Here is a 24,131-nt window from a genome sequence, read left to right as displayed (position 1 = left end):
CGAGTCTTGCTGTGGTGCCAGCCAGCACAGGGAAGGAGTATAGTGTTTAATAACAATTATGACACAGGCTCCTACTTATTTACTCTTCTATTTCAAGGCAGCAAAGCCCCATCACCTCAGGCTTACCTGCAGCTGGGACACTGAGAAACAAAAAACACTCTCTTGCATCTTCCATTACATAAGCAATGAGATGTCTTTGCAAAAATAATTTTTAACTAGCTGCTGCTTTTCATGGAGAAAAAAAAAACAAAAACCAATTCAAAACAAAACAACTAAACAAAAACCAACCCAAAAGTTAGTATGTTTGAATCAAAGACGTTTTGGTAAACCATGTTGTTTTGTTTTGGAGGATACCACCCCTCAGAAAAAAACTTCTACTATACAGCTCTCAACCACTTTATCACAAAATTATACCTTTTTTTTTTTTTTTTTTTAAATCTCTGCCCTTGTATTTACTCTTATTTTGCATGTAGATAGTGACTGCTCTTGGGAGAAATAAGATGTAGGTGAGGGGTAAAGCATCAGAATTTCATTCCTGAAGAGTTGAGCACCCAAAGATTTATAACAAGAACTTGTAGCAGTTTATGTCACAAGAAAAATACTGCTGGGAAATTTATCAAAGAATGTATCATAAGGTGGGCTATTTAGGAACTGAAATTACATAGGAAGGACTGGCAAGAGAGATGTGCACTCAGGACAAGTGCAGCTACAATTAATGCTAAATATAAGGTGTCATATCTTTATCTAATGCACAACCTGTGCCGCCTCGCAAAGGAAAGTAAAGCAATTAGGCCCAAATAACCAGATTATACGTGGGAGGTGTTTGAAGGCAGAAGATTTAAAACACTGTAATGCGTTGGGGGAGGGTTAAAACAAGAGGTAATATTTCCTGATAGGTTAGTTTACATCCTTAGGAAAACATTTTGGACTAGACCAGAAAAGTAAGCCAGACCTTAACCAGGACTTGGCAGGGATGACACCCAAACAAAGGCGAAAAGCAAAGAGGCCCCACCCTGCCTACGTGCAGGAAGCCCCTCCAGCAAGTAATCCCCAGGAACAAAACAAACCCAAGAACTGATAGTGCAGTTCTGTATGGATTTGCCGCTGCCTCAGCCCAATTCAAAAGCAGCCTTCCCCCTTCTTGTTTCTCTTGAGCCAATGCTAAGGGCAGAGAGGAAAACCTGAGTTCAAATAATAGACTCTCTCTTAGAGTGGAAACTGGAATTTACTCCTCTATCCCAGAAGGGCAGGGCCAGGCACGAGTCTTTCCTTGCACCCTTGCCAAGTTTCCTTTTCATCAGCCGCAAAGGGTTAACTCTGTGACAGAGAGGGTAGTTTGTCTGCACAGCCCTTTTACCACTCTGTGGGGTGAGGCTGTCAGCCAGAGGGTCAGGGTTCATCAAAAGGAACTGAATCGTCAGACATTATAAAATCTCCATATAAGAAATAGATTTGTTTGGAATGTATTGCTGTGAGAATGGGGAAGGGGGATGAGACGGGACACATGTTTGCACTGGGAAAGGGTCTCGCTCAGCTCTTGCAAAGATCCTTGCCCCTATTTATCATATCAACACACAGACAACACTTTGTCTTCCAGAGTGAGAGATGGGGCCCAAACATTTCATCACAATAAGCTGAAAAAAAACCAAAACTCTAGCTGTATTTACTTGGATGTGGAAAATGTTCCCATGCTTTTAAATATAAAACTATACATATACTTGTGAACCTACTGTTGCTTTCATGTGGGAGCCTTAGTTGAACACAAACAATTGTACAGCTATGAATGAGTAGAGCACCTAGGATTAAAGAGATTTTATTTAGCCCCACATGAAATAGCAGAGCTGATGGCAGCCTCTGGTGCAAAAAGAACACAACCAACAAGTAGTTTAGTGAGCACTGGAACTAACGAAGCTGCATCTCCTGTGTGTTTGTACATTGTGGTTGATTGACTAGGGTGTCTAAGATGGCATAAAATTAATTTGAAGCTCTTCCTACAGACCAGGTGCTTATTAGCATTCTCACTTCCATAGAATATCTGAAATATAATAAGACATGAACCCACGTTGTAACTTTCCCTGTTGGGGACTGTGATAGAGCCTTTATTTGCTTTCAGGCTGGTTATTTTCACAAAATCTGTAAGGATGTAATTACTTCTGCTAAACTTGTTCAAAATCAGACAGTGGGCTCAAAATTGTTACAGAAAAAGACAGACAGGCAGACAGATGCAGACACCGTGACCACGTAAGTCTCATTTCCACCAGAAATCAGGCTAAAAGAACCTATATGGAAATTAATTTCTAAAGGGGACTTGATAGGCAGAAGAGTAGATCTCTGCAAAGTGCAATTTCAAATTTTAAGTGAATTTCATGCTAGGAAAAGCTACTGATAACAGTCTGGAATACTAAAATTCTCCCTTTTATCTAAAGGAGAGGAACAGTACAGAAGGAGCTGAGGTGCCCCACTTTATCCTTGTTTCTTTAAACTAAGGCACTGAGGGCAGGTGATTGCTTGGGGAGAGGAGAAAAAGAGCAGCTCCAGCAGCTCTGTCCCTACATTTTTTTGTGCATGTGAGCACTTAGTGCTAATCATACATGTAAAGCACTGCAAAAGCCTCTGAATGTTTGTATTTCACCACTGCCTTTGCCTTTATCCTTGTTTCCTTGCTCATGCCCTGCCAGCTCCATCCCTGGGCTGTAGTGGGAAAGCACTGCTTTTTATCCATTGTGTATGTGCTGCAAACCGCAGTGGGACCTGAATCTTGATTAGGGCCCTTAGCAACAATCACATACCTTGCAAAAATCATAATTTAACATTACAGCCCCAAGTCTCTCAGCTGGGATGCATGTGTGGAGCTAGGGGTATTTTTTCATGGACTCTCAGCCAGAGACTGGAAGTAAGGCTGTTTTATTCCCAGCTCTGACACCAGCCTGCTGGGCGGCCTCAGGCACAGCGCTCTGTCATCTTCCCCTCTGTAAGCTGGGTACCCACACTGCCTGCTTTTCTGGAATCACTGAGCTGCCAGTGGCTTTGGGGAGGGCCAGCTAGCAGCCCACTGCAGCCAATGGGCCATGGCTTGCTCTGCCCATCTCCCTGGCCCCACTCACATCCCCCCCTTTCCTCATGAGCACCCCACAGGTGGCTGTCAAGTGTGAAAATAGGAGGAAAAAAGGTCTTCAATAGACTTGCATTTGCACCCCGAAATACGCCCGTGGCCCAGGCCGGGTTCTCCTCCAAGCACTGCAGTTGGGGACACCAGTGCTGGCCATGCCAGTGTGTTGTCCTAAATCCGTGTTCTTTCACCCCGTGTGGAAGCTGATCCACACACAGAATAGAGATACTTGCTTTTATTGCAAGTCTGAGCAGAGATGGGTGCTAAGTGGTAAATCTACAAAGCTAGCAAGCGTATTTATACGTACATATACAATGTATACATATGTATACATATACAAGCATATTTATATAATTCTATTCTATTTGCATAATGAATCTACATCACTACCTGTCTAAGCTGCTATTGCCTTCAGTTTTGTTTAAAGGTACAGGGCATTCCAAATTCATGCGTTCAGTGGGTGAGGGTCTTCCCTGGCAGGTGTGGTTTTCCCATTTTAATGCGCTAAGTTCGCTCATAGGATACAGTTAGGATACGTAGGACACAAATAGGATACACTGATAGGATACAATTTCTCAAGTTAGTTAAAGATTTCTAACCCACATCCCTCCAAAACTGGTGTGGGCTGACACGTAACCCTTCTCTTCCCTTCATCCCATTATTCCCCTTCATCTCATCCCTTAGGTCAAGTTGTTCTTCTTTTCCCAGAAACTGTTCTCTCCCCAACTCGTGCTCTCCGGCCCCAGAGGGCGAGGCCACGCCGGGCTGTGGGAGAGGGGCAGGACGGCGGGGACAGCCGTGTCCCCAGGGCCCGGGGGAGCGGCCGCCCCACCCGTCGGGGCGGGCTCGGGCAGGCCAGGTGAGGCGGTCCCGGCCCTGCCTCTCCCTCCTGCCGCAGCCTCCTCGCTTCCCTCCCGGCCGGCCGGCGCTGCGCTGGGGGTGCCGGCGGCATGGCGGAGTCCCAGGTGCTCCTGCTGGACGAGCTGCACGTCAACGAGAAGGTGACGGAGGCCCAGGCCCGCTTCTACTACAGCGAGGAGCAGCGCCGAGCCCTGGAAGCGCTGGTGACCCGCGGCGAGGCGGCGTACCGGGAAGCGCTGAGGAAGGAGCAGCTCCGGGACTTCCTCTCCAGCCGGGAGCTGCAGGACCTGCGGGGCGGATGGCGGGGGTACGACGACCCCCGGGAGGGCGGCAAGGTGGCGCGGGGGCCCGGCGGCGAGACCCTCTCGCTGGCCTACTGGCCCGAGTGCTCGGACACGGAGGTGCCCCCGTTGGACTTGGGATGGACCGACAAGACCTTCTACCGCGGCATCAGCCGGGTGTCCCTCTTCACGCACCCCCGCAAGGAGGAGAGCGCGCCGCACCTGAAGGAGGTGGTGCGGGAGATGATCCAGCAGGCGCAGAAGGTACGGCCCGGCCTCAACGAGCCACCTCTGCCCACCTGCACGCCTGGGCCGGGGGCAGGCGGGCGGAGGGACCTGGCTCGGGATTTGGGTGGAAGGCAGGAGAGAGCCCGCCACGGCTCTCAATCCAAAGGAGGAGCGTGTTGGCCATCCAGTCGGTCGGCATCCTCCAGGCAGGGCTTTCCCTACGGCTTTTGCCAGTCATGTTATGCTTTGCCCAAGCTGATGCTTGGGATGGAGTTAAACCCCTTCACACCGCACTCCGTTCCCCTGTAGTTGGGGTTCTCTACCTCTGTTTCGCCTTGTCCTGTCCCGGTCTCATTCCCAGGTTCAGAGGAAGGCAGGTCGTGATTCTGTCCCAGCCACCCCTCCTGTGTGTGCGGGTATCCCTAGTTAAGCACAGGGCAGTGCGTTTGTTTATGGGGTGGTGTTTTTCGGGTTTATTTGTTGTGGTCTCAACACCATCCAACCTGAACTGCAAGTAACCAGACAATGCACGGCTGTTTCTCCTATTTATCTTTGTCTGGAAATGACTTGTTAGTGACAAGGACTCCTCTGGCAAGAAAACAAGCCAGCCGTGATTCTACAGAAGCTTGTATTGAATAGGTGGAGGCAATGACGAGGTTTTTTGTCACCCACCCCGGATGTGGGTGAAGTTTCCAGGGAAGACCACCCAGGAAAAGATCCTTCAGAGCTGACACGCACTCTATGGAAAGTGGTAAACAGTGTAAGAAACTTCATTCCTGCCCTTAGTTTTTCTGCTTTCTGTTTTTGTTGCATTCTAATTCAGCAGTTACTTCCTCCTCCACCTGCTCCCCTCTGCCAGCACACACTATACTCACAACTTTTGCAGACTTGTTAAAACCGAATCTGCTGGGAAACACAGAAAACTTTCCATAGAGGCATTGCTCTGGTGTGTGATCTCCTCAGCTCCCTGCTCGAAAAAGTCGTGCACACCCTGTAATCCTGTTCGGTGACTGGTGTGGTCAGTCACTTAGAAGACCTAGGAGCTGTAAAATCCTTACACTCCGATTTAGTGCAACTTCACATCCTCTTTGCGCTGCTCAAATGCCTCTACAGACCATGCAAGAACTGGGAAAGTTAAGGGGTTTTTTCAATAGCTGTGCCTGGCACCTAGAAATAATTAATTCCTTTGTATATTTTTATTTTTTCACTGACTGGACAAACTGTGCCCCTCCCAGCCCAAAGCTGGTTTCATGTTTAACAGCCATTTGAGTGTTTAATGGTCCTTTTCACAGATAACTATGCCTATTGTGTTCAGCTGAGCTGGCCCTGGCAAAAACCCGGCTCCAGGTAGCAGCTTTTCAATCAGCAGATGAGAGTGGGGGTTTGTTTGGTTTGGTTTTTTCCAAGGGGGTCTAAACAGATACTAGTAATATGTGGCACATGTCTGTGGGCGGCTTATCATCAGTGTTTTACAAACATATGTTAATTAAGGTACCTTGCTGCAATGAGATTGGCAAGTTAATGCTTGCCAATCTTTAAATTCCTGTGAAGAGCTAGGCGCACCTATGGGCCCTACAGATAAGTTTATTATCCACAGCATAGGTAGAGAAATGGGGAAAACCTCTTGCAGAGGTAGACACTCATGCTCTGACTTGTATTTGAGAACGCTCCTAGGCGATCTTGACAGATCACCAGCTGTGGAAGGGTTTTGAGAAAGTGAACATAACAACAGGCATCGCGCCCACAGCACATTTTGTTGGCTTGGAAGACCCATCTGCAAGGCAGCTCATCTGTTTTTTGTACAGAACTGCTGTTTTCATGGTCCACAGTCTCGCCCTGAACTGACCCAGGACCCCACAGCCTGGAAGGAGCCATCACTTGATATTGCAAAGCCAGTATTAACAGTTAGTGGTTTGTCCAGCACGTGGGGTAGGTTCTGCAGCCATTAGACTCATTCCAAATGGAGGGGGCAGAAAGAAAACAAATTCACACTTTTGCTATCCATTCTTGATCAATTCCCTCTACAGATGTTCTTACTTCAAATGAATATTATCTGGCATACTTGTTCCTAAATAACTGCATCTATTCCACAGTGTGTGGAGGGGAGAGGGAGCATAGCAGGCCTGAGATAATGCATGAACTGTTCATGCCTTTAATTATAATTTGCCTTTATATGAGTTGTTCAGGAATAAAATGACACAAGTTCACTGTTTTTTTGATTTTTAGAGGTTCTGGTAACATTCCCTGCATCTTGCTGGGAAGTGAGAACCAAGGCAGGACCAGACATGCAGCTCTGCCTATTAGAAGTTACTGAGGGACTTAGTATGATGTAGCTCCACCAGAGTTCATGGGTATCAGGAACTTATATGTTAATGATGAGCATAAACACAGTGTCAGCTCTTTTTTTTTTTTTTCCTAACATAGAAAAGCTTGTGTAAGCACTGTTGACAGAAGGAGCCTGATGGAGCAGATGTGTTGGTTGTTGTTGGCCGTACAAGCTGAGACTCAGCAAACACAGTGGGGGACTTTTACTGTGGCATCACTTTCCCAGAAGCCATTTGTTCAAGAACATTTTTCAAAGAAAAGAGGTTTCTGAGAGAATTATTCCCCCTCCCTTAGGGGGCTCCTGCTACTTGAGGTGCACCTCTTCCAACCATCAAGAGAAGAAAATCCTACTGTTTGGTCCAGTATTTAGCTCCATTCACACCTGTACATGCCATTTCCAGCACAGCTTGGCTCATTACTGTGACCCCCAGCACCTGGGAAATTAAAATTCACTCAACTCTATTCCCAGCATACTGTCAGCATGAGAGCTCTGAGCTGGCAACTTGATGTTTCACAGAGAGATTAGGGAAACAGTAGTTTCTTTCATTCCTAACCTTTCAAATGTTGGGAAGAATAACTCTTTCATGCAGAAAAATTAATTGGTATTTCTAATGGTATAAAAGATACAGAAAGGGAGACAAAACATGTAAGATCAGCATTAAAGTTGCCCATAACCTTCTTGGTTTTGTTGTTACTCATTTTATGAATGTTCAGGCTTGTCCCTCACGTCAGCTAAACCTTTTTGTTTTACATAAAATCTATGCCCAGAAAGAGGGATGAGTTTTATACCAGAAAAATATCGCATGTGAAGAGAGGGAATGATCATTTTGCCTCCAAATCTTGAATACACTCCAGTCCCTTCCTGAGAAATATGAGGTGTTTATGTTTGAACTCCATAAATCATTCCTGAGAGCAGGCTTCTCACAGGGAATTGGGAGAAAAAAAGGGAAATAGAATTCTTGTTGTCTGCCCTATGCACCAGGACTGAGGATTCAGACCCTAATTCCTCTGCACATTCATTCTTCCATTACACACCTTCAGGTGAAGTGTTACAGTTGTGTTTTCAGTCTTCTTTTTCGATCTATTTTCAGTGTTCTTCTTTGTTTAAGCGGATCCTTACGAAGGAAAAACTGGACATTTGGCTTTGGCATTCCTCAAGCTGCTGAAATAAGCAATTTTCCCCTAGAAGAAGGAGAACTCAATTTTATTAAGTTCCTTCCAAAGTGTGGCAGGAAGCAAGTGAGAAAAGTTTAAGATTATTGGTAGTGCTTGGACATGTACATCCCTGTACTTCCATCTACCCTATATCCTTCTCCCTTGTAATCTGGAATCAGTGCTCTCCTTTTTTTTGCACCAGTGTGATGGGGCCTTCCTTTCGGTTCATAATGTTTTATTCAGGTTTCTGTCTACTGTCTTTTTGTTTCCAGATTATTGCAGTGGTCATGGATGTATTCACAGACCGGGACATCTTCCGCGATATCGTTGATGCAGCATATAAGCGCTGGATCCCAGTCTATATAATCATAGATGAGGAGAGTGTGAAGCTTTTCCTGGAAATGTGCAGATGTCTTGACCTCAGTGACTTGCAGATCCGGGTAAGATATTTAACACTGAACCATTATGTCCTGCAGGTCAGTGGCCTTTTTCAGTTGTAATGAACCTTGGAACTCACTTGGACGGGCAAACACATCTCTCCCTCCCTAAAGTCATATCACAGCTCTTAGACAGGGTTTGATGGAACACAGAGGGATAAGATCACCTAAGACAGGGATTTAGATAGTTTCTTGGCTCTTGTGACCTAAAAATTCCTGTTTGGGAAGAAAATTGTTGAAGTGAATTCCTGTGGGTCTTCCGTGTGAGGATTTGAACTACAGCCCAGAGTAGCTCTTTGAGATGACTGCAGAGATCCCAGTTATAGGACACATATCCGCTGTGAAATCAAGACTTTTCTATCCAGCAGTGATCATCTTCGAGTGAATGAGCTTGTAGCCCTCCTTTGCATGAGAACTTGAGGGACTGAGGGGCATAGCTGCTGCCCATCCCCATATCAGAATATGGCTTCATATAGTGCATGCAGCACACCAGTGTAGTCAGTCTAGGCTGGCTGGCAGAAGGGATTTTACTCCTCTGAGGAATCTCACTCCATTACTTACAGACTGAAATCCTTTGTGTGTTTCTAGTTAGTATTGTATTCCTTGCTTTTTCCTATGTTTTTTTCTTAGTCACTGTCACTACTACAGGCTTATTCCAAATACTGAAAAAGTTGCTAAGTTGGCAAAAAGCTCTGGGATGCCAGACTTGCCCCTCTTTGTGATCCAACTGTTCTCAGTATTTTAGGAGAACCATCTTAAATCTGGAGGAACTGTGAACTACCACTCTGGTCTGAGTTTCATCAAAAAAGCCATCCAGCCGACAAGCTTTCTTATCTTTCTCCAAATCGGAGATGGAAGTTTCCTTCCTCTGGTGTCTTTGAAAGCAAGACACAGACATCATTATAACAGACCTCTTTCAAGCGTCAGGGGTGTTCTGTGGCCTAGGCTTGAGTCTCTTCGGTACATAATTGAGAAATCTCAGCAGTAGTTCCATTGGCTCTGGTACCTGTTTCCCAGCACTTTTCTCATCATGTCTTCATGTTCAGGAACAATGTCTTCAGTACTGCATATTTTAACTCCCGGATAGAATGAGTGAAAAAATGCCCTGGCATTTTAGAAAAAGTTGTGATGCTATTGGAGAGGTGAGTTCCTTTTTGTCTGCTTTCTCAGTCTCTAAACAGTAAGTGATTGTCTTCTGCTCTTCCTCATTTCTCTTTCTCCATAGGTATCTACACAGACTTTACACTCCTAAACCAATCATCAGTGACATGCTACAGCAGTGCCTGGCTCCTGCAGCAGTCTAGTTCAATGATCCTTTCCAAAGAGATAGAGTTTGAAACTGATGCCATCAAAAGCAGAAAACTCTTCTGTGTCCTTTCTGTGGTTCCCTTCTCTCACAGCAGCCCTTGCTATGTTTTTCATTAGATTCTATCAGCCAAAAAAAAGTACAAGTACAAGCTGAGCTGAAGAAAGTCTACTGAGAAGAACTTTTTATGCCCTTTGACCTAATTGTTCACTCTTCTGCAGAGCATCAGCACACAGAATGCTGCCCTTCAACTTTTCCCCCTCTTTTCCCAGCTATCTCATACTTTATCTTAAATTCCTCTTAAGATTGTTCTATTTCCTCTCCAGTATAGCTAAGGGTTTTGCTAATCTTGTTAAGGCCAGTGCAGCTAATTCCTATATATGGTACTTTGGAAGGACTGAGAAGATTCTTCCTGGAAGGAGGAAACATGTAATTTGTCTCTCAAGGAACGTGCTCTCTTGGAATCCTACCCATGGCTGCTTTGGATATATCTGTATGCTGCTGCTTGGGTGAGGGTAGCAGAAACCATCATATAGTGATTGACCTGACAACAGAGTTTAGATACCCAAGGAAGCTCAAGCAAGATTAAGGCTTCTCCTTGAGGACTGCCCCCAGCCCTACCTCATTAATGTAAATATTAATGTAAATATTGAAGACCCAGATTTAAAGCAGGAAAGGGCCTCTGGTCTTCTTCAGGCAGAATCATTTTGTCCCATATCATTCGATCACAGAGGATGTTGGAATTGCTGAGGAAGAATGAGAACTGTAGTGCAGTTAACTCTATCATTCACCCATTTCTTATCTATGACATGTCTTTCTCCTGACAACTGCTTTGATGTGAGTTTCTTCTACAGGGAAAATATTATCTCCTTACAGGGTCATTTTGTGTTGCTGTTTTGCTTCCCTCTAAAAGATTTTCACCAGTGAAATACAGTTTGCCAGCAAAGGAATTGCATACTCTTCTTTCCTGCTGTTCTTCCCACCTTTCCTTTGGAATGCTTCTGCAAGATGTAGAGGATGGCTTTTTTCTCAGAAAGTTGCAGCCATGTGGGATATAAATTTAAGGTTTAGAGGCAAGTTCTGATCCCAAGGGGAGAAATATGGCACATTGCCGTGGGCTGCAGGGTCACAGCACTTTTATTCTGTCTTCTGTCACTACCAGATACTCATATTGTTCTGTGATTGCTGCTCTTTTGGTTCCATTGCCTGTTCATCCAATGCAAAGTGAATACTTCAATGGTTCTAATACAGGGAGATACAGTCTTAACACTGTATTTTGCCCCTTGTATATATACAGTGCTGGGCATTTTCCAAAAAATTCCTGGCTATTGTATTACTGTGAGATGGCAAGGTATCATGATCTGCTGACAGTCTCAGGGGAGGGAAACTGCTGTAGGAAGACAGTACCTGACTCTGCCAAGAGTAAAAGTTCTTTACCAACTCCAGGCATGAAATGAGAAAACCTCAATTTTTGTCTGAAGGCCAGAGTTCACTAGGAGTGCATTTAAATTCAACCATCAGCACGTTCAGGAGTTGTTAGTAAGAGTGCGTCCTGTGTGTATGAGTCATATCTCCTGAGCCTACAGGACATGATTTCTGTTACGTTTGACACAGGAGGGTTCTTTGGAGATCACCGTGAATCAAAGTTCTCATACGTACAAAATTCATAGCCCCTCAAAAATTCCCCCTTTTTTTTTTTTTTCTTTTTTTGACCTGAGGGTTAATGTTCTCCCTAGTTTTTAGATAAGTGGTTTTTCTCCCTATGGTTCTGTTAACCAAGTCCACAATAACAGACAGTCTTGCCCAAAGACAGGGAGTTCTCCCAGAGTTCCAAGCAAGCCCAGGGGATTAGTTACTTGCAGGAAGTTCACCTGCGTGTTATTTTTTACATCCATTTTCCAAATGTGTAAGGAGTTCTCCCCTCACTCCAGGAAGTCTGAAAAGTTTCTGCCTAAGAAACTTTCAGAATTTCATTTCAGTATTTCGTATCTTTTGTCATCGATACCTAGCTCAGATGAGGGAGAAGCTGAAATGTGATATGATGCAGCATTGCTGTTTTTTTAATTATCTGTTAGAAAACTCTTCTAGTCTGCTTGTGACCTCCTGAAAATGGGAACTTACAAGGCCTTCTTTTTGCCAAGACACAAATAAATAATACGCAGTAATGATTTTGGTAGACCAGGTCCCAGCTAACCACATTTCATCCCGTTCTACTGGAATACTTGCGAGGTACACTACTTTGTCAATAAGCATGCTTTTTCCAAAGCTCTTCAGGGCAAACACACAGAATAAATCCACAGTATTTCCTAGCACTGCTCAGTGTGTGCTTCCAGTTGTGGTTGCTTTTGTGTCCCTGTGTAAGATGAATTGCTGCCATCCATCTCTCTGACCTGGAGGTCTGATCATTAGAAATTATATTCTTGCAGACCATAAATAAGAAAAAATCCTTTACTGCCATTTCTGTGGTCTTGTCCGTAGGAATCCCATCTCTCTCATTTCCCCCTTTCTGTGGTACTTCCATCTAGGATTTAAAGGGAGAAATAATGGGCATCTGGTGCCTCCCCCTCAGCCCTGTGCTCAGGTGAAGCAGTAGGACACTCAGGTGAAATAAAGGATAGGAGGTACCCCAAGAGATTCTATTGACTAAAGGGATCTGAATTTCACAGGGACAGCAAAAAAGGTATCTCCACATTTTGAAAAACGGTCAATATGAGTCGAGTCACTATCATCTCTCAGCTACTGATTTTGTCTTGTTGCCTCTCCTTAGTCTGTTTCACATCTTTTAGTTTATAGGGGTCACTAGTGCCATCTATCCTAATTTGAAATAGAGATCCCCACCTGCTTTGTAATATATGTATCAGCAATTTAGGGTCTCTCTTGTGTCTCCCCACTACTCAGCCCCAGTTTGTGAGCACTACTGCCCAGGTCTGTCAAGTGACAACTGAGTGCCAGTCACAGCATTACTGTCTTTCTAAACTGGATCTAATTTAGCTTTCTGTGGGTTCAGGTGAGGTTTAGAAGTGTGTCACAATAAAGCAAGAAAGACCAATTCCTTCACTGTTTGTATTACGATGCTCAGTCAGGCTTGACTGTTACCAGTCTGTATGAAGTTAGAGCCAGGGAGATGTTAGTCACTGCTTGTGATGAGGAGTGATGCAAGTCTGTGTAAAGGAAATGTGGAAATTTAATGCAGACTGAAGCTTCCATAAGCCAAAACAAACCTTAATCAGGCTTCTGCAAGAACAGAGATTTGGAGGGGTCACTTCTATCTGGTGAGCTAACTTGTTCTCTACCCAAAATATTTGTTACTACTGTAACACTAGTGCCCCTCAAAAATGCCAGCAATCTCACCTCATTTATATTTGTCTTTCCTCTTTTATTATTGTGCAGCCTTTGGTGCATGAACCCAGGCTCAGTCTTTCTCTGTACAGCTCGATATCGCAGTCTACAAATGCTCCAAGATGCTTGAAGGCAGAAAACATTATACAAATAACCTGTTAAGTGACTTGATGTTTATATGACTTTGTGCTTGTTTTCTGCATTTCAAGATGTATTTATGCACTCCTGTACCTACTTTGTTCAAGGAGGTTTATGTATTCAGCTGTTCAGTTCCATCCCCTCTGCGCCTTTTTAAGTGTTATGTGCAGCTCAATTACCACAGAAATTCAAGTGTGCTCTCTTTCCGCTGAAGGTGATAGAACATACAAACACAGTAAAATCCACTCTTGTTACATGCTAAGAAACTTTGTTCTCATGCGGGCTTACAATTCTTGATTCACAAAGGTGCATGCCATGTCAGAGCTGTTGACTGATTTTGAAGAACGAGGCCCTTCTTTTCACTTGCAGTTGATATTCTATGATTTGGCAAATCCAGCATCTAACATTAATCAGCAAGGAGAAAAAATTATCTCAGGTGATCAGCCAGTCAACTGCAAATGTTATTTTAACTACTGGAAAGGGCACCCTATTTCTTGTGCTCTACCCAACCTGCATTCAGCATCCCACACAAATGACTCACTGCTAGGCCTTGGGCAAGTCACTTCATCTTTTTCTCTCTTAGGCTCCTCATCTTTAAAACAGGGTAATAATACTTTCAGCAGTGTTGGGAGCATTAATTAGCTAATGCCCACACAGGACTCCAGACAGATCAAGCAATAGATGAATGCAAAACAGTAGTATCATCAGTTACTGTTAGTCAGAATTTGTATTGCCACTGCTGTATTTTAGTGGGGGAAATAGGAGCAGATTGAAAAGGTAAGAGCTATATTCGGAAAAGTGGCTTTTGAAAGAAATCTGCATTCTTATAATCACTTATTCCTGCATGCTGATTTCTATAGCCTATCAATATTTAAGCTGTCAGTGAGGTTTATAATAATAGGACTTAGCTCTTTGTGGGATCTGAGGCTGTGCTAGCATTAGCCAAATCCTCCTGATTCTTCTGCTCTGCAGATGAGGGAAGAATGAGGCACAGGTGAATTGACTTTCCCAGAACATCACAGGGAATAGTGTCAGAACTGCGATTACTCTGACTCCCAACCCTGGATTTATGACTCCAGTTCACAGTACCTTTTGACTTTTCTTTGTTAAAGAATCCTTACAGAAACAGATGGTGGAATGAGGAAAATTGTCTAGATTTGTGTATCAGAGTGACAATATTATTTGCTCCAAACTTACACTGACAATTAATGCTTTTGGGTTTGGGGTGGGGGGAAGAGAGGATGTTTCATATTAGACACTTTGGCAACTCAGCCTCGTGCAGCCAGGACCCATGAGTAGAGTAACACTCAGTCCAATGTGCTTCTGTGTCCTTATAGTATGTGCAGGCACACATCTATTGTTGAAAATCATGTAACCTTAACTTTCGTGGTTTTCTGTGTTTGGAAGTGCTCTATTTTATTAATTGTAGGTTTGCTGGCCAAAGGGTATGAGATGTGAGGTTTGGGGAGAGGTATTCTTTTTCTGTCTACTTCCATTCATTTTATGACAAGTTTTTCCTTCCTCTCTTCAGAAATTCTTTTCTGCTGATCTAATCAGGACATTAGTAGAGACACTCATCCTACTCCATTTGTTCAAAAAAATTTCTGTGTTTTTCACTCTCCATTGAACAACAGGGGAGCTGGGTGGACACCATAACTATTTGGGGTTTTTAGCAAAATTATAAAGATTCTCTTTTTGTTAGACAGGAAACATCTATCTTTTGAGCAATGGAATTGTTTCCTCATCTCTATTAATTAAATTTTCCATTCTTCTAATTTGTTCAGTTTTGTCAAGCCATGTGTTGTTGGGAATTGGAATGCGAGCACAAAAATGACCTAATGCAGACCTGTCTCAGGCATTACCTTCCAAAAAGCTGTGGCCTTTGTACTGCACAGGTGTTGTGGAGTTCCTTGGTTTTGCGGTTCTGCTATCATAACCCGGAGAAGAGCTCATAAGTGCTGTGGAACAGGGATCAGGACTCAGAGAGTGCAGATGTAACTCAAGAGCTTTTTCTTAGTTCCTCTAAACTGGGCTGGGCCTTCCAAGCTACAGCACAAGACCAGGGATGGAGGATTACTCGATTTTGACAGCACTGTCTTGCCAGTGGGCTCAGATGAATAGCAGAAGACAGCAGGTTGGATTACGAAGAGGCTGACCTGTTGGTCAGGGCTATAAACTGAGGGAGGGGAGTGACCTGCATAGACAGGGGATGACAGCAGGTCTTATGGCACAGTGCTCTCCTTTCTGCAGGCCTTCTGGCGGCTTATACAAAAAAAGCTGTAGTCCCAGAAGTAGTGAAATAATGGGAGTGACGTGTTAAGACTTGGAGCTGGCAATTATCTGATTATCTGCCCTATTTTATTGTGACATTTTGTCTCTTCACCTCCCTGTTAGAATATCCGCGTACGTTCTGTGACAGGAGTTGGGTTCTACATGCCATCAGGGAAGATCAGAGGCACGCTGGCGTCCCGATTCCTAATGGTGGATGGTGAAAAGGTGGCCACTGGATCATACAGGTGGGTCACACTTGGTTAAGCCATTAAGGCATTTGTGTAAAGAATGGCTCGTGACTTTGCTTGAGAGTGTTTTTTTCATGTCGTACCCTTTCATATCTCAGCCTCTGTAATCTGTGTGGCATCTGTAGAAACTGGAATGGGACGACAGAGAAGGTGCCATAGAGCCCAAGTTGCTTCTGAGTGGAACATACCCATGCTGGTAGACCATTTCAGTGGGCTAGAGACAGTTCCACACTGCATCAGGTGGGAGTCTGCAAGGACTCCTCACCAGTCACTGTGCTCAGTTCTCTTCAGTGAGGTTTTCAGTCCGGAGGTTTCTGATGCAGTGTTGCTTTTTTAAAAGCGTAAACTGTCCTTCAGAGTTTTACAGCCTTTTCTTCCAGATCTGGTCTGCATGCCTAAAGAAGGACAATAATGTTGTTGTATCTGTTGTGACCCATCTTGCCAAGGATGTGGGATAATGGCACAATGATGCATATTCCCATGTAGTGTCTTAGGTTTTGTTAGGAGGGCTGGGTCAAGTATGCACCCACAACTCTAACGCTGGTTCTGTTTCCTCCTCTTAGCTTCACGTGGACTTCATCCCACATCGACAGAAACATCCTGCTAGTCTTGACAGGACAGCATGTGGAAATGTTTGACGTTGAGTTTCGTGAGCTCTATGCCATCTCAGAGGAAGTTAATTTATACAAGGAACTGGGTATTGTTAATCCATTCCATCTTGGAATTGGGAAGCCAGGCCTTCATTCCTCCACTGTGGCTCGGAAGTTCATCAACCCCAAGTATGGTTTAGTTGCAGGAGCAACCCGTGGTGATATGATGCTCTGGGCTTCACGACACAGGCAAGATAATCAGGGCAACATGGAGAAGGAGGAAACAAGTGAGTCAAAGAAGCGGTTAAATCAGTTTCTAAATGACTTAGTCACATTGGAGCAAGTGTTCCCAGAAATAGATCCCCCTCTGGAGAACTTGAACAAGCTGAATCGGAGCCCTCAGAAACTGTTGTCCCGGCTCCACATGGACCTGAAAAATAAATCCAAATCCAGGGAATCTATTCGTGACGTGAAGAAAGAAGACGCACAGATCAATTCAAAGCAAGGAAAACGGTTTGCCAGTGGGCTTTTCAGTCGCAAGGCCAAACGGTCTCCAGGCTCAAGTATTGAGGCCAATTCTTTTGCCAGTGAAGGACACTCAGGAGAAGACCTTGGCAACATGAAACTGGAATATGAGCGACTCAGCATTGGCCATGCTAGTGTTCGTAGCACTGGAGGCATCTCAGGTAAAACCTTTTACCAGCAGACTCTGCTTTCTGTGTCCCTTGTTATGAGTTTGGCTGATTGATACAAAACATACCCATGAGTAGATCCTGTTATTTCCTCTGTATCAAAATGAGCAAGATCAAAAAGTAGAAGCTGTATCAAATGATATAGGCAATTTAAATTGAAAGCAATTTAATGGCAGTCTAATTGTCAAGTTGGCAATTTTCATGTAGGTGTTTCTCATACTTCAAGCGGATATGGGACAAAGAGAATGTTCACTATTGTAGTGGCTAGCAGGGCACAGACCGATTTCCAATGTAACTCCTCTCCTCATTAGAGTTTGGTTGGGCATATTTACTGTGACAAGTTTTTGGTGGAGAAAAGAGAAAAAAGTGTTTATACTGAGCTGAGGGGGAAAGGAGTGGAGGAAAGGGTGCAAAAGTCTTTTTAATTTGCTCCTTGATCACCTTCTGAAACGAGGGAGGTGGTCGTGGAAACAGATGCTACACAGTAGATCACTAGATCTCAAGTTTTCTTTCTTTGATAACACAGGACTGATATTTTCATTAAGTCCTTCCAAGGCTTCAGTCAGTTGAAGATACAAATGATAAAGATTTTTACCAATTTATGGGTTCATAGCTAACTCCCCAACATATTTTGTGAGTTTAAAGTAAATCTTTGGACTATTCAGCCTGGTTGTCTTCCTCTCAGTGAGCTGTGTTGGGTGTCTACATCCTGTACCAGCAGGAAAATAAACTACTTGCAGGGAGAAAATTTCTCCTCAACTCGTCTGGCCAGAGACCATTCTGTGCTCTGATGAATGTGAAATGCAGGCATAGAGAGACTGAATTCCCTTGAAACTTACCATGATGTGAAAATGGAAAGACATTCTCTTGAGACCAAAAAGAAAAGCAGGGTATTGGGAAGGTCAGCAACAGCGCTTGATTAGGTTCTTAGAAATATTTCTGGCTGAATGAAGCAGACTTCAAAATGCCAAATGAGCACAAGAGAGGAACGGTAAGAGGGCATGGATAATTTATTTAAGATTATAGTAGACCCATTTTAGAATGTGTATTTGGCATTTGGGGTGGCAGAAGTAAACCTTGGTATAAAGAGGTCCTCTGTTCCAATGACAGTCTTGAGCACAGACAGTATGTACTGGTGGACCCCATTACTCAGCCAGGAAAACCAAAATCGTTGAAGACCCATAGGGAGATGTATGGGCATTTCCTCTCGGAGGAATCGACCTGAGGGCTTGCACTACCCTCTAGTGACAGAAGAAGAGAATTGTGCAATCTCTGATTTGTCAGCACTTTATCAGAGATTCACTGCATTTCTCACCATCAGCTGTTTTAAAGTACACAGCCTGCCATTCCTGCAGTGTCATAATGAAATCAGGGCCAAATTAAGGCATGAAAGAGATTGATGTCTCCAGCTGAACAGTGGGGCACTGCACCCTTCTGGGGCATTACACAGTCCAGGCAGCAGGAATGTCCCTGTTTCTTTTAACACAGAGTATCTGTGCCAGACAGACTGATGCTTGGTCTAGACCATTTCCACAAAGACACTATCATGCTATTATGTTCAGGTTTTAGTTATTGCCACCATGACTTCCTCTGGGCTGCCACCTCTATAAATAAAGGGGAAGGAAGGACTGAGAAGAGGTGCGGGGAGGGTGCTGAGGTCCAGCTCATCAGCCTTCCCCATCCCATATTTTTTCTGACCTGATAAATCTTTCCAGTGAGTCCTTGCTTGTATTTCTGGTTTATGCAAATTGAGAATGCCTGTTCATGGTGACAGCAGGAGACTCCACAGCTTTTGAAGTATGGCGTAAGTAGACTTCAGTCACATGGTGTCATAAAAGGCTGGAGGAAGATCACTGCTTGTATGTTGCTTTTGAATTGAATCACCATTCTTGAGAGAAAGCTTCTCGAGTCTAATGGTCCCAAAGTGACATGTGAACAGAGATGGTAGAGGGCACATTAGCAAGATGGAGGCTTATGAGGGACAGAAAAAAATTTTGTTACCCAGAAGATCCTGTAGCTGCTTGATCAGTAGCACATACGTCAATAGCATTTGATAAAAAAATTCCTGCACGTGGGCACGGAACAGAGTTCCAGCTTCAAAATAAAGATAGGAGGCACTTTGTTCCTGGGTAACTGTAGGGCTGACTTAGTTTTAAAAGTTTAAATTGTCTTTGAGCAGGGCTAGTAAAAATTGATGCTGTGATACTCTGGGTGACAGAAGGGAGGTAAGAAGTGGAAATACTTGGTATGCAGGCAGGTTAGGATGCAATTATTCAGAGCTTCACAGTTTGAAATAGCTGCCCTTACCTTTTGTAAAGATTAAACAGCACACTTAAGCCCCGTGGGCCTTCCTGTGCACACATCCTCCAAAGTCACTATTAATTCTGTAGTGCCATAGAGACACATCCCACCTTGCAAACGCAGAGAGGGACCAGATCCACACCTCAAGTAGCTCACAGAGTAATTGAAAGACATTATTCAAGCAGGCTAAAGGTCAGATTCAGTCTTGTAGGAGCAAATAGTGACAAGGAGAATCTGAACCGGGAAGGGAAGTGAGGAAAGTGTGTGTTGTGATGGAGTCTAAAAATCTGATGCAGTATTTACATGCTAGAAAAGGATACCTACAAGTCAGAATTGGGAGTCAGGAAAATACAAGGGTTACAGGTAGTACTGTTCTAAACTAAGTATCTGAATCCACACCCTCAGGTGTTGTCCTAGCACATTGCATGGAGCCTGTGCTATGTCTTACAAGGCTTTCATAAACCATATCATCAAACTGACAGAACACTTGAATTTCACTCTTGCCAGCTTAGGAACACAAGAGCAGCTCTGAACCTGGCCAGAATCTTGTTAATTTTAAGCTGGTGCTGAGCAGACTGTGATCAGCAAAGACACTGACATCTCTGTGCAGGTTCTGGGAAATACTGCAAAGGTTTGAAGGCTGTGTGCCTTGGGAAGGCACTGACTTTTTGCTTGGAGCTCTCTCTTGGAAATAGCAAAGCGGGCTCGTTCAGAAGGGTCTGCTGTTCTGAGTTGCTTCATACATCAGCCCTCACTCCTCATGAGTGACAGTTGCAGAACACATATTCTTAATAGCAGGATTTTGTGTTTTACTTTGGGGTGCTTCTTGCAACAATAAATGGGATTTACACTGGCTACTGCAATACTACTGAAATAGCTGCATAGCTCTCCCCAGTGTTTTTCAGCCAAGTTAACATCACGGAGGGATGTTAACGGAAAGAAAGAGGAGAACGTTGTTGGGTACATACATAGTGGGATCTGTAGAAAAAGGTTAGAAGACAAGTAGAAAGTGAGAAGAATAAAAGAGTTGGGAATTAAAATTAAGCAGAGGAGCACAGACACCTTTGAAACTAAACGCAAAGGTCTTGAATGTAATACAGACAGGGAGGGGAAGAGGGGTAGTGAGGAGTAATGATAAATTTAGTAGTGACATGCAGAATGCGTCAGAGTGGGGACAGGTAGAAGGAAATGCTTGGAGGAGATGTGGGGAGGAGGCAGTAGCATACAGAGCAGCCACAGAAGGGAGGGCAGGTTGCAGTGCAACATCCCATGTGAATATTAAGAAAATGGAATGTGGAAGAGAGTGGAGAGAAGGAGTTGGAGAGGAGAGAGCTCTCCTCTTCCCTATCACCTACACGTAAGGACAAAATTGATCAAATACTGACAAGCAAGAGAGTGACATTAAAAAATATTCACTTGAAGCCCAATTCAGAGGTGGTGCTTGAGTTGAATGCTCCCTAAACTTAGTAAGGCTGAGACTCCTCAGTGGCATGTCACCATGACCTGTGGTAGTCTTCCCTCCCTATTCTCACTCACAAATGGCATTTGGCTTCAACTGCTCAGGAGATGCACATACACCTTCCTTCTGTGCAGATACATGAGCGGGGCCTGCCCTTGTTCAGAGTGATTGCAAGCCACATGGCAACCCCTCTCAGTGCCTACTGCCCTGGTCATGTAAGCTTTGCTGAGCTCAGAGCACAGATGAGCTCCCTTACTTGTAAAAGCCTCAGAACACACTTTTGTACTTGAAAAAAAAATGCTTGAAAAAATATGCTGGGGCATGTAGACCAACATCTGGCTGTAATGAAGGAGACCAGAGAGAAGTGCAAGCATGGAAAAGTACAGATACTGGGAGCAAAAGAAATTCATAGAGTAAGCTTTGAAAAAAAACTAAGATTATAAAAAACTGAGCCAGCAAACTGAGGCCTTGGGATTTGTCTTGCAAAAGCAGTGGTTGAAATAGTGGTACTTGAGATGTTTAAAATGAAATGTGAAAAAAAAATTCTACTGAAAATGTGTGAGAGTATCAAATGGATGAGATGACCTCACTTGTTTTTTTTGTGTGTTTTGTTTTTTTTTTTTTCTATACCTCACTCTTTGGAAAACCTACCACCCAAGGCATGGCCAGACTATTTTTCAGTGCCAGCTTGGACCTGAGAATACCACTGAGGCTAAGCTGGGTACAAGCTAAAACCTGGAAATACTTCTCCAGTAGTTTTCTCCACAGTATACTCCACATTTGCTCTTATTTTAACATCTCTTCATTACATTGCAGTAGGGAAAAAAGCCACGAGAGAGTGCAGAGTAATGTAGGTCTAACATAAGGTTTACAGTAAATAATGAGAGTGAACTCTGAGTCCAAAATTTATCCACATTTTATTTACTTAACATTAACATTACTTTAACTTCTTTTCATTCCAGGTAACCTGAATCCAAACTCCACTATGAGCGATAAAAACAAACAATCTGCCTGTGTGTTATCTTGATTGGGGAGGACTGTCTGGAGAACTGAAGACTGAACAAGCTGGAACAGTAACTTCTTAATTGATTTTGAACCTTCAGCCATATCCTCATGCTGGGGTCTGTAAAGCCACTGCACAGTCCTGGATGCATCTGGCATCCCCAGTTAAAGCACATTTACTGGGTGAAGCTTAGACTTTGGATGGTTGGTCCCTTAAATGAGGGTTAGTGATGAATGTATTAGTCCATATGTCTGTGTGCACACATATTTTACATATAAAAACAACTGTGATGACTGGTCTCAGAGCTTGCTCTGTGTCCAGATAAATGCAGGAGATTTTCTGACTTACTTATGCTGCTACTTCAGTCTGTCTAGCTACAGACTAGGAATCACTGTGTTGCATTGTTTACTCTACTGCACTGCAAAAATGTATTGGTCTGACTGGCTGGAAGGTTAAATCCAATCTAAGTGGCAAATTCTAGGTGGAATAAGGATGTTTACAGACAACGTAGCAATCCTTTGTCCACTAGGATTCTTCCTGTATATTCCTGCTGTCAATTACTGATGCAGAAGTGAGTGGTCTGGATGAAGGGTTTACCTAACAAGAGGCCAACAGATTAGTATCTGAACTGTTTCATATCATAAATATAGCAGTCAAACAAAGTAATTTAGCAAGAATTTAGTAAAGAGGAAAAATTGAATATAGGGGGATGTTCAAACTCCAGTTCAGACTGGATTAGGAAAAGTACCTTATAAGGGGGACTAGGTGGAATCTGGGAGCAATAATGCAGACTTCAGTGATGGTTAGAAAATCCTGTTTGTTCCTAATTCAGCAGTACTTTACCATTCATAGAAACTGTGTGATTAAGGAGCACATCTTTGAGAGCTGAAAGAGGAAGCAGAGGAGGCATGCAAGCTTTTCAAATGGCCTTATTTTTTTTTAAAGTTAACCTTTTCAAACTCTAAATCATGCTAAAATTGAGAGCTTTGATCCATAAGAAGAATTGTGTGCAATTAGATCAAAGGCCATCTCATCTGCTATCCTGTCTCTGAGAATAGCCAGTTACAGGTGATCACAGAAGCATAAAATACAAAGGTTGTATACAGAGATCTTTCTCTGACACCTTTCTAGCCGATTATGGACTTTCTGAACTCGCAGTTCCTTCTGGACCTGGCCTTAATGCACTCAGTCCCTTTCTAAAAATCCTTTTCTACTTTTGGCCTCCCCAGTGATCTGCGTCAAACAAACCCTGAGTTCATTGCGTGGCACAAAAAGGAACTGTTGTCAGCCTGTTTTAATGGTTTTCTCGATGATTTCCTTCAGTGATCCAGTTCTTACAGTGTCAGACATGGTGATGACCAACCCTGTTCCTTGTCTCCTTGCCACTCGTGATTTTACAGACCTATATCATATATGTCCTCAGTCACCACTTTTTTCAAGTTGCAGGCTCACAGTGCTTGTAGCTATTCATTATATGGGATCTGACTCTTTCCTATTGTTCACTAGCCCTTTTCCAGTTCTACTCACGAAGTGAGTGGAGAAGCAGATTGTTTTTTATTTCTATTGTTTCTATTATTTCTATTTTTTATTTCTAGAGTGTGCAGATTGGTGCTTCACTCTGCTTTCTTGCCACCTGAATTACATACTCTGCTGTCATAAATAAGCCCTCTTGTGATACATAAGAAAAACAGATCCCAATTGAAAGAAGATACCTGAAAGCTAACATACCTGCTAGCCAAAAAAATATTCAAACATCAAAAAACCACAGGTTTAGTTTTCTTACCTTTTTGTTTAGAGAAACCATCTCGTTGCACAACAAGTTCACAGCAAAGACAGTTGATACACTCCCCCAATACAGAACAAGATGTTCTAAAGACTCTTCCAGGTGCTGGGTTGCAGTAGTGGTTGTTACACTCAAACAGCTGTCTGTGGTTGATGATAAAATGCAATTCATCGATTGATTGACTGACGGACTGATTGATTAATTGCCTTTCCTGGAAGTGTATTTAACTTGAACAGCAAGCAGATCTGGTTTACTGTGTTTACCCTGCAGAGTGTCTTGAGACCCTAAAATACCAAAGGTATTGTGTCCTCTGTTAAGCATAATCATCCTCACTCAGTGGATTAAATGCTTGCTGTCTATATAATATTCTATATAGCCTTCTGTGAACAAGTTGTAGTTTTACAGCTGGGTCTGTCAGCTCATATTATGAGCAGTGTTTTATAAAATTGTTCCTGGTAATGGGGAAAAAAAAGGTGTCGGAAATGACACCACCATTTGGATGTAGAAGTAACTTAGCACCTGAGTTATCCTGTTGACTTCATGTGTGCGGCTCATGTGCCAAAAGCTACTCGTGTGTTTGTAGGATTGTTGAAAGTGGCTTGATT

General features: G+C 43.5%; 1 protein-coding gene across 1 annotated transcript; it reads left to right on the top strand.

Moving 5' to 3' along the window:
• Window positions 1-4,059: 4,059 nt before the first annotated feature.
• On the top strand, window positions 4,060-22,666 carry FAM83F (family with sequence similarity 83 member F). The gene is made up of 5 exons (XM_027879574.1): window positions 4,060-4,515; window positions 8,232-8,399; window positions 15,574-15,695; window positions 16,262-16,974; window positions 21,703-22,666. Exons 1-5 carry the CDS (start codon window positions 4,060-4,062, stop codon window positions 21,765-21,767), a joined length of 1,524 nt encoding a protein of 507 aa, XP_027735375.1. The 3' UTR covers window positions 21,768-22,666.
• The last annotated feature ends 1,465 nt before the right edge of the window (window positions 22,667-24,131 follow it).

Source organism: Empidonax traillii, unplaced genomic scaffold, assembly GCF_003031625.1.
Source record: "Empidonax traillii isolate 1590-97213 ecotype Southwest subspecies unplaced genomic scaffold, ASM303162v1 scaffold55:size2822071, whole genome shotgun sequence".
NCBI lineage: Eukaryota > Metazoa > Chordata > Aves > Passeriformes > Tyrannidae > Empidonax > Empidonax traillii.
The sequence above is the reverse complement of the archived record's forward strand: the minus strand, read 5'-3'. Positions and strand labels throughout refer to the sequence as shown.

Excerpts from the sequence above, each read along its gene's own strand:
- FAM83F (XM_027879574.1), top strand. The coding sequence starts at position 4,060 with ATGGCGGAGTCCCAGGTGCTCCTGCTGGACGAGCTGCACGTCAACGAG. Across the intron at positions 4,516-8,231 it reads TGATCCAGCAGGCGCAGAAG|ATTATTGCAGTGGTCATGGA; the intron begins GTACGGCCCGGC and ends TTTTGTTTCCAG. Across the intron at positions 16,975-21,702 it reads TAGCACTGGAGGCATCTCAG|GTAACCTGAATCCAAACTCC; the intron begins GTAAAACCTTTT and ends TTTTCATTCCAG.